Genomic DNA, 10,982 nt, shown 5'->3' on the forward strand with positions numbered 1-10,982 from the left:
CCCCCGAAATTTTACAGAATAGAACTGCTGCATAGGCTTTTCCTGGTGGTAATCTTTTTTGAAACTTTTTATTGTGAATTGAGGGAAGATTTACAAGAGCAGATTATCAGCTTTACAGTCAACAAATCATACACTTCATTTCATATCAATGATTGCCATACTCTCAGTGTAACTAACGTCACTTACCCCACTTCCTCCCTGTGTTTCTTGTTTCCGTTCCTCCTTCTTTCCCAGTCCTTCTGAAGTTTGACCTTGGATAAATGCTGCCCTTTTAATCGCCAATGGTTGACTGTTCTATGGTGTGGGTACCTCACTAGTGTTGTTGTCCTCCACTCTATACCTAGCTATTGCTTGACTTAAAGTAGTGAAAATGAAAAGACATTGGGGTGTATTGGCTGTAATCTTTATGGAAATAGATTAGCAGATCTTTTCTTCCATGAACTACTGGGTGGTTTAGAACCATCGGCCTTTCAGTTAACTTCTGACCCCAAACTGGTTGCTCCACTCAGCCCGAGGTAGGAGAGCAATTCTTGTGCTTCAGGTCCTTTACTTAAAATACATAGAAGTATAAGTGTACTTCATAGGGACTGGTGAAAGTAAATGGAAAAATGTGAAAAACCCTTGAAACTCCTTGGGATCTTGAAAGAAAAGTACTCTTTAAAACCAAAATCTCAGTGTTATCAATTTAACTTAATGGAGTCCTGGTGTGATGCTGTAGGATAAGCACTAGGTAGCTAACTGCAAGGTCTGTGGTTCAAACCTATCAGCCACTCCTCTGAAACCCTATAAAGTTTGAGTAGGAACCAACTCGATGACACTAAACAACAAATTTAACTTCAGTGGTGCAGATACCACCCAGAAAAAGGAAGAGGCTTTGTGTTACAGAACACATGTCTCTAGCTGATAACAGTTAGTAAAAGTCTCTAAAAGACTTGGCAGTGGGTCACGTGACTAAAAGAATACGTCCAGTTTAAATCATGTGTATGCTTTTGGTGTCTTTTCCATACTATATGTTTACACACTTTTCTTTTCTGTTCTCAGATGCTAAGACCAATTATTTAAAATTCTGGTTCCTATTCCCTTCCCCTTTCCGCCAGTACACATACATACCACACAATAGGAACCTCCCCCTTCATTCCTTCTACTCTTTCCCACAATTAGACTGACCAGTGGCATAGTTCTTAGTCACTTCGACGTTTGTATGACTGCTTCCCTCAACAGAAGCTCATTTTCCACACATGCACACCTATTTCTGGAAAATGGGACCCACACTTTGTGCTGCTTCCCGTCCCTGCCCCTCCCAGTAGCACCCGCTCACATGCTCAGAATACTGTCTACCCTTATCCCACAGTCATCATCATATTTGATTCACAGCATTTTAACTTTTGACCAGTGCGTTTAGATGATATGCCTACATATTTGTGATTGGCACCTTGGCACTTGTCTCCTGCCTTCATAGCAGGCTTTGTTTGTGTTGGAGAAGTGGAAGGCTTCTGTTGGGAAAAGCTGAGCCTGTCATGCAGACCAAACCAGACCCAAATGATAGCACATCAGCATGACCTGCCAAATAGGTTTTGTCTCCCAGTTTTGTCAAATACCATTACACTCCATTCTCCTCAAGTGGCACAAATGTGGGACCCTCGCAAATTGAAAGTAGAGCCAGTTGCATTTCCTCCTGAAAGCTGATGGGAACTGAGAGGCCTGGGTCAATACTAGTGCTTTCTCTCATGCTTTTTTGTCTTGATTATTTTCAGTCTAAATGATAATGTAAACAGTGTATCATAGGTATTCCACAACTTCAACCTCATTTATCATATTTGGCTCCGTTCGTGGGATTAGGTACAGACTCTGACTGGGCAAGCTAATCAGCTAACCACTTAAGGCAGTCTGTACTGCCCCGCACAGAATTTGAAAGGTTGTTATCCTAATCCAAATAGAAATTCATTCGGGGCTCTCATCACATGTAATAATTCTTTTTTCTATAACTGGAATGATTCCTTCCCTGGTGTGGATTTTTATCATTTTCATTAGATTATTTCCTCCAAGCTGAAATCACAATTTTTTATTTGTGTTAAATCTAAGAGTAAAGCTGTCGCTGCTATTAAATTTTTATGGGGCTTGCTCAATCTTTCCCAAGTTTCACAACTTGACTATTACCAGGGAAGAAAGATGGTGAGCTTGTTGTTACAGGCAGATGTTTTGATTAAATTTAAATAACACCATGATCTTCTTCATCCCTGACTTCTGGACCCTGTTCATGCAGCCAGCATATGTTAATGTACATACAATAATTGAAGTAGTTTTTTCAGTTGTACATGTTTTGTTCTTACTAAAGTGCATAATTGCATAAGCCTTTTTTTTTTTTTTTTTTTTTAAGGCTGAAGCTAGTTGAATTGCAACTTCTACCCAAATCAGGTTTCTGCTATAGCTAAATGAAAAGCAATTCTACATGTAAAGTATAGAAAGATACTAAGACATAAAATGAACTAAAATTTGAACATTTAAAAAGTTAGCTCATAATTCTTCAAGAGATATACAAGGGGGCTTCAAAAAATTCATGGAGAAAATGCAATTAAAAGATAATGGAATTTTTCCATAACATTTTGAAGCCCTTGCCATATGTTGAACTATTAATAACAGAGCTATGAAGGATCCAGGCATTGCCCCTGACTAAAACAGGGTCGTGATTAAAGCACAGGTTTACAGAGTTAGACAAATTAGGGTTAAATCCCAGCTTATTTAGTAACTCTAGGTGTCCTGGTATGGCTCTGTGGGTTAATGCGCCAGATTGCAAAGCCATTTGAACTGCAAGATTGGTGGTTCAGACTCACCAGCTGCTCCTTGGAAACCCTATACAGGGTCGCTATGGGTCAGAACCAACTTGACGGCATTTAACAACAATGAAGTCAATTGAGCTCTGGTAGCGAAGTGTTTACGAGTTGAGCTGCTAACTTCAAGGGCAGCAGTTCGAAACTACTAGCTGTTCCGTCAGCAAAAGATGAGGCTTTTATGCTCCTGTAAAGATTTACAGCCTGGGAAACCCTGTACATGGTCGCTATGAGTCGGAAGCGTCTCCACAGCTCACTACCACCACCACTAGTCAAGTCAAGGAATTCCCATCAGCCTCAGTTCTCATCTGTAAAATGGGATCATGAATTTTCCCTTCAAGATTGTGATTAAAGGTTACCTGAGTTAATGCCTGTAGGGCACTTAACCATTAATAGTTTGTTGTTGTTGTTGTTGTTATTGTTAAGTGCCTTTGAGTGGGTTGGGACCCATAGTGACCCTGCATAAGGTTTCCGAGAAGCAGCTGGTGAGCTTGAACCTCTGACCTTGGAGTTCAAATGGCTTTGCAGTCTGGCGCATTAACCCACAGCGCCAACCAGGACTCCGATATATATTATGTTTGTTGTTGTTGTTATGTGCCATGGAGCTGGTTCCGACTCGTAGCGACCCTGTACAGGGTTTCCGAGGCTGTAAATCTTTACAGGAGCAGAAAGCCTCATCTTTCTCCTGAGGAACAGCTGGTAGTTTCGAACTGCTGCCTCTGAGGTTAGCAGCCCAATTCGTAACCACTACGCTACTATATGTAAGGAGCCCTGGTAGTGTAGTGGTTACGAATCGGGCTGCCAACCGCAAGGTCAGCAGTTCGAAACTACTAGCTGTTCCTCGGGAGAAAGATGAGGCTTTCTGCTCCCGTAAAGATTTTCAACCTTGGAAACCCTGTCTAGGGTCACTATGACCCTTGGAAACCCAGTGCTATGAGTTAGAACCATTTCCATGGCACTTAACAACAATAGCAATATGATAAATGATAAGATCCCAGGCATTATTAACGTGGCTCAGATCCTTGGCACTGTCACTATATTGTCTTGGATAAACTTTATGTGCTTTAGTTTCCTCATTTGTTAAAATGGGAATAACAGACCTAATTTGTAGGGTTTTCAGAGGGTTCAATGACATAATGCTAGCAAAGTTCTTATCAAATAGAGAGCAATACAATAATTGGTGTCAACTTGTGACACTGGGTTAATGCGCTGGACTGCAAAGTCTGTTTGAACCGCAAGGTCGGTGGTTCAAGCTCACAAGGTCTACTGTTCAAGCTTACGAGTCGCTCCTCGGAGACCCTATACAGGGTCGCTATGCGTTGGAACTGACTCAGTGGCACTTAACAACAACAACAAATTATCATTATGACTAAAGACTTTTTAAACCTTACTGTATAGTTCATCTACTTACTCAAATCTACTCAAACCAGTTAGAAGAAAATAGCATTTTCTAAATGTAAAAATAATATATATTTTAATATACAAAATGATAATTGTTTTAAAACCCAAAGAACAAAAATCTAAATACCAGTAAGGCTTTCAGTAAATGAGAAGCATTGTTTAACATTTTAATATGTCCTTCCTATATTTCTTCTATGAGCAATTAAAACATTAAAGGCATACTGTATAACCTATCATTTGACTTAAATATTTGGATGTTAACCAAGAGTAGTTTCTACTCTACTCCAAACAAAACTGGTCTTCGGAATATTCTCTCTTTTCAGTGTGCTCATGCTCAGGTCAGCTCCCATCCCTAATATTATTCTGAGGACAAGATGTTAGAGGATGAACTTCAGGTGCAACTCTTTGACCTTGCCTAGCCGTATGTAAATCCTGATTGTTTCTGAAGCAACAGCAGTCAAAACAAGCAGGGTGTTCATTTTGCTTTCCACCACCTCAGCGTCACACGTGGATTCAAATGGCTCGGCTTCCTGGGTAGGCTCCATGTGCACACGTCGAGTGAGCAGGGAAGTACTGGAGAGCAGGAAACTTCCCAAGGGGACCACTAGCCCTGCAACACAGCACCTCCAAAATGATCCAGACAGCTGTAATGAGATGTTTGACCCATCCGTGACATGTTAGGGGAGCCTTGAAGAGCCAATTAGTCACCTGGAGATGTGTGGGCACCTTTTCTTTCTTTTTTTTTTTTTTCTTCCATTTAGCCGAAGGTTTCCTGTGACTAAAGGTCTTGCCTGTGGAAAATTCCTAAGAACATTGAAACGTATCAGAAATAAACAAAAGTTAGCATCTTAAAGCATAGAAATGAAAAAGCCTTTGAAAAGACATGTATGCCTTTTGATTTCCTTTATGACTGAATCGATGCTATTGTTAGACTACTGGAAGCTCTCTAGGGTCTGAGTGAATTTTCACATCTCCAAAGGAAGGCTGCTTCTCAAGACTTCCTGAGCCTGCTCCATAGGAATGGGTCTGGGGTAAGAAGTAAAATTCTACAACTGGAATTCACCCACCTTCATGCCTTCCATGATCACATTAAACAGATGTGAGTGGGATATTTAAAACCTTGATAAGCCTGTGAAACTGAACTGAAATCTATAAGGAGTAAGTAAGATTCAGAGATTTAAAGCCTCTTGATTTTATGTCACTATCATCACAAAATTATTTTGTTTAAGTAACAGTTCTGAAATTTGTACCACAGTACAAAGAAATTTGTACCACAGTACAAAGAAAAGTGAAAACTACTGTGTATGCTGAGGTAGTTAATTGTATTACTCTATACGGTGAAATGAACGTGCCTCCAAGACTAATGAGATTTGTGTTTTATGCTTGTAACCAGCAGAGGCAGCTGACTGTGATGAAAGACTGGACGGCATTTCTCTACCACCAACAGGTAAAACACATTTACATTTTCATCACCTGCTGGAAAATATGGTACCAAAGAAAATATTTGCATTGAAAATGTTGGTAACATCAGAGATGCAGATGCGTGAGCAAACTGCTTCTTCAACCAACCCACCGACCCAGACCCTAGTCAGTACCCTGTGCACAGAGATATTTTTCGCATTGAATATTAAGAGCATGAAAAGCTGCATTTTCTTCACACTGTTTCATATTTATGAAAACCTGAGAAGAGCAAGTTTGAAGAATTTAGTACCACAACATTTGCTTTCCAAAACCTTAACAAATATATTAACATAAAATGACAATTCTTTTTAGAACAGGGATCAATGATTTTATATGATCAAATTCACACCCATTCTGCCCTCCCACCTCCCGCAAAAGGGTTTTGAGAAGTAATCACTCATTGCTTGTCATATCTTGGACACCCAATAAATAAAAAACCAAAACCAAACCGGTTGCCATGGATTTCATAGCTTTCATAGAGTGATTGAATAAGCCAGTGTATCTGGCATTAATGATACATTTCTATAATACAACCATATCAGCCAGTGTTAAATTTCATTGAAGCATTTACTGTATTTCTTGTGTTAATCCATCAACATAATTCTGACTGCACATTGAGCAGCCTGATCAATGAGCCATGATGTGTCAAACTATTTATTCCACCAATTAGTATCAGGACCCTGTTCTCTGCCCACAAAAATGAAGCATCCCTCAAAAAAACCCAAAAAGAAACTTCTAAGTGTAACTCTGGTGTGGAGGTGGTAAGTGTAGCGAACTTGCATAGGGTTTCTGAGGCTGTAAATTTTTATAGCAGCTGAAAGCCTCATCATTCTCCTGTGGAGCAGCTGGTAGATTCGAACTGCTGACCTTTCGGCTAGCAGCTCAGCTCGTAGTTCACTCCACTACCAGAGCTCCTCCAGACTTAGAGTAGTAAGTTTTAAAATTCATTTCAGCAAATATTAATGGAGCACCTGGTCTGCATAAGAAACTGTACCAGGCCATGTGCTCATTGATGGCACATGTTCTGAGATGGCAACAAAAGCAGAGTTTGTAGGTAGAGGCTTGGCAGGCATGTTAGTGAACTCTAGAGCAGCAAGAAAACGCTACCAGCTAAATGATTCATTGCTTTCTCTGTCACCGAGCAGCTAACCAATAGCGTGATGGATAAGTAAATCCCTGAAACAAAGCCCATAGTTTAAGAAAAGGACCTGCTTATACCAAGTTCTTATCATATATCATCGTTATATAAAAAATATTTCTTATTTGGCACTGTTTCACTTGAGAGAATGAAAAGACATGATTTCTATGGTTTTATTCCCAGTCTGTAATTCTCTGGATATCAGAACTCATTTTGGCCTTGTTCCTCTCACCCTGGCCAACTCCCAGTAAATACATGGAATATAATTGCAAACAAAATTGAACATCTCAGGAGGCCCTTTGGAGGACTACCATGTACTCAGTACTACTATGTTTCTCCAGCTGTGCTTCCCCAGGGCCATCCCTCCACCCCCTCACTCTCTCTATCCTAAAGACAGCCAGAGCTTTTGCACTGACATCTCGTGCTGTCACCTGTTTGACACAATGGGCTTAAAAAAAAAAGTTTTAAATTTAAAAACCAGTCCTCTTGAAATAATCCCCTTTGTATATTCCTATTTGAAGATGGAGGCAGAGAGGTGTTCCAGGTAAGAAACTGGAGCACACAGATGATAGCACCTCAGGAGACAGAAAGGAGTGTCCAGGAATCTGAGCAAGAGAAGGAGCTATTAGAGATCATCAGGCTCAATCCCATCATTTCATCCAGCCCTTTTATTTGACAGTGGAAAAAACTCCAAGACTTTCCTCCAGAAACATCTAATGACTTTCCTCAAGTCTGCTTGGGATGATTTTCACTCTAGTTGAAGGCCAGAACCCAGGTCTCATGAAGCCCAGCTATTGCACCATATTGCTTACTCCCCCGCCTCAACTTTTTACTGATATGTAAATAAAAGTTGACAAAGTAAATTTTTTTCCGTTCTACACTTCATACACATTTTGTTTGATGACATTGATTGCCATCTCCTTATGGGATCAGTAAGATTATGTAACCCACTTCCTCCCCGCATTTCCTGTCTCCATTCCTCCTTTTCTAACCCTTTTGAACTTTGTTTTTAGGTAAATGCTGCTCTTTTGATCTCAAATGGTTGATTATCTCAAGGTGTGCAGCATACCTCTGTGGTGTTACTGTTCACCTTGTAGGCCTGTCTGTCCTTAGACTGACGATTCCAGACACGAAGGCCAGTCTCGGGCTCTACTGGTCTCTATCAGAGCAGTGAGTGAAATAAGTGAATCAACAATTGTATGAGTCATCTTTTATAAAAAGTTAAGGATAGGGTTACACATAGAGTGTGGAGCTGCCAACTGGACAGGGTTTCATTCTGTTGTCTGTAGGGTTGCTATGAGTCAGAACCCACTCAACAGCACTTAACAATAACAGGGACAAAAGGGGAGGGAAGGGAAAACCACCAACTAAATAATAGGCCCATATTAACTTGGGTGAACAGAAAGGCAATATATAATAAGAGAGTGATCACAGTATCACTAAAGAAAACGAAGATACAGAGAGGTACATAAGAGTTACAGACAGCAAAGGCAAATACTATTACCTACTCACTCCTGCATTGTCAGTCATACAAACATGAATCTACAAGTGGATTCACAGGCAGATAGGCAAGATGAACAGGCGTGAGTACGAAAAAGGCACTACACTCATGACCATACACATCGGTTTGGCAGATGATATTTCTACATACATATTTGTATATGCTGTAAATATATCCCTTTATTTAGTAAAGCAAACAGGGGACAAAGTTATATAACCAAACTCCTTGAGGAAATGAGTCACTGGTCCTGGCGGCTCAGGGGAATAATCCTAGGGCGCACCAAGGTCAGTTGGCATAACACAGTCCACAAAGACAAGGTACTAAACCTTACTATGGTGAGTGGTGAGTGTGAGCAAGCTTGTGAGCAGCTGAGATGCACCTGTTGGTCTCTCCCCATTTGGAGCAAAGAAGAGTTAAGAAAATAAAAGACTATTACTCCAAAGGACTGATAGACCAGGCTAACTTCAGTCTCCATGATCCCGAGACAAGAACAACTAGATCACGGTGCCAGGCTACCACTGCTGGCCACTCTGAAAGGGATCACAATAGAATAGAAGGTCCTGGATAGAATGGGAGAAAAAAGTGGGACAAAACTCAAAATCATTAAAAACAAACAAGAAAAACCTCTTAACATTTTTATACCCAAACCAGTGCCCACTTTTATCTCCATGTGTCTTAAAGATTCTAAGAGATGATTGTCTCAAAGGCTTCACAATTGGAGGTTTGTTGTACGTCTGCCCAGTTTTAACTCATTTTCTCAGAGCTCTTTCTCCAATTTTGCTCAAGGTTGTGAGGTCATTAATGGGCACAGGAATTAAACACAACTGCAATAACATTTGCTACAAATTACTAAGCAGCCTGATAAATAATAACCTTCTTTAATTTGAAAGGCAAAGAAGTCTTAAATTGTTGCTCAAATCTTAACAGCCTAGCACATCTCTAGGTTGCTTCCCTAAAGTCCCCAGTCTGACCTGTTTCTGTGAAGACAGTGCTACCACTCAAGCTCCACCTCCTTCGTGTGCCCTAAGGAGTTCCTCCAAGTGGTGCTTCCCACCTTTCTTGCACGTGGTGCTTCATCTGTCAACATGAGATTCACTGGTTTGCATCATGTGAATGACCAAGGGCTTTGATATAGACCTGCACTAACTCTTGTAGCTAAGCTCTCAACAGTTGGTCCTTTTTAAAGATTTAATAGTACCTTTATTACCTCTTGATAATCTTCTTTTTCCTTCTAAATTTCGGTTTGTCTTGAGTTCCGAGTGCACAGGAAGTAAATCCTGAACTAGTTCTATGAACCAAGATTGACCAGTGCAGGGTTACAGTCAGGCTGTGTCAAATGGCATTTATTTTCATTTCTTACATTTAAGCAACCCTTTATGTCTATTTTTAACAAAAACGGATGGGAATTTTATAGTTGGGAAACTAGTTTCTTCTTTTTCCCTGGCCCCATTGGTAAGCCTTTCTGAGCAACAATCAAGAATCGGTACTGTGTTAAATTCTGGATACAGAGGCCTGCCCTCAGAACTGTTTCATGGAGGGGATTGCAGTCATTAAGATGAAACAAAGTGTATGGTTTGTTGAATGTGAAGCTGATGATATTATGATCTTGTCTGTAAAACTTCACTCAGATCACAATAAAAAGTAAAAAAAAAAAAAAAGAATGCCTTTGAATTATGGTGTTGGAAAAGAATGTTGATTATACCAGGGACTGTCGGAAAAAGAAACAAATCTGTCTTGAAAGAAGTACAGCCGGAGTGCTCCTTAGAAGCAAGGAAGGGTGGACCATTCCCTGGAGAAGGATATCGTGCTTGGTAAAGTAGAGGGTCAGCAAAAAAAAAAAAGAAGAAGACGACGACCCTCAATGAGAAGGATTAGCACAGCAGCCGCAACAATTGTGAGGATGGCAAAGGATGAGGCTGTGCTTCATTCTGTTGTGCACCGGGTCAGTATGAGTCAGAACCAACTCAACAGCACCTAACACCACCCTAAGATCTATGCTCTGCTTGAATCCATCTATGGGAGTCCTGGTGGGGCACTGCGGATTAAGGTAGCTAGACTGTGAAGTGTGGTTTGAACCACAAGGTCGGCAGTTCAAGCTCACCAGCCGCTCCTCAGAAACCCTACACAGGGTCACTATGAGTGGGAACCAAACTGACAGCACTTAACGACAACAACGTATAAGACCAAAAGGTTAACAATTACTCAAAAGCAAAGATGAGAAGAAACTAGAGTACTGGACATGGAGCAAACAGGACACAAAGAGAATGTTGACAGATTGTAATAAATGTACAATCAATGCAGAAATTAGTGAAAGCAAACCTCACTTGCTGTGTAAACATAAAAGTTCAATAAAACATTGTTTAAAAAAAAAGGAAGAAATTTAAATTTGCCACCCAAAGACACCCTTTACCCTTTATTGAGTGTTTTCCCCCAGACTTTATACTTACTTATTTCTGTTTACTTACATAATGGAGATCAAATACATTTAAATTGTGTTTCCTGTTTTTATAAACTAACAATATATAACAATATAATCTATTCAATTATCAATTCTTTATAGCATTATTTTAATGGTCCTTGATATTTTTGCAGGTAAATCAGATTTCTATTTAACTATTTTCTATTACTGACCAACATGAGGGGGCTTCAAAAA

General features: G+C 40.1%; 1 protein-coding gene across 1 annotated transcript in view; it reads left to right on the top strand.

Annotated features, from left to right (window-relative positions):
* BEND7 (BEN domain containing 7) overlaps window positions 1-7,504 on the top strand; it is a 113,158-nt gene extending 105,654 nt beyond the window's left edge. Inside the window, exons 8-9 of the mRNA XM_006877631.1 lie at window positions 5,623-5,676; window positions 7,350-7,504. Coding sequence (XP_006877693.1) covers window positions 5,623-5,676; window positions 7,350-7,504 — 209 coding nt within the window. The remainder of the gene's footprint in view (window positions 1-5,622; window positions 5,677-7,349) is intronic.
* The last annotated feature ends 3,478 nt before the right edge of the window (window positions 7,505-10,982 follow it).

Source organism: Chrysochloris asiatica, unplaced genomic scaffold (assembly GCF_000296735.1).
Source record: "Chrysochloris asiatica unplaced genomic scaffold, ChrAsi1.0 scaffold00544, whole genome shotgun sequence".
Classification (NCBI taxonomy): domain Eukaryota; kingdom Metazoa; phylum Chordata; class Mammalia; order Afrosoricida; family Chrysochloridae; genus Chrysochloris; species Chrysochloris asiatica.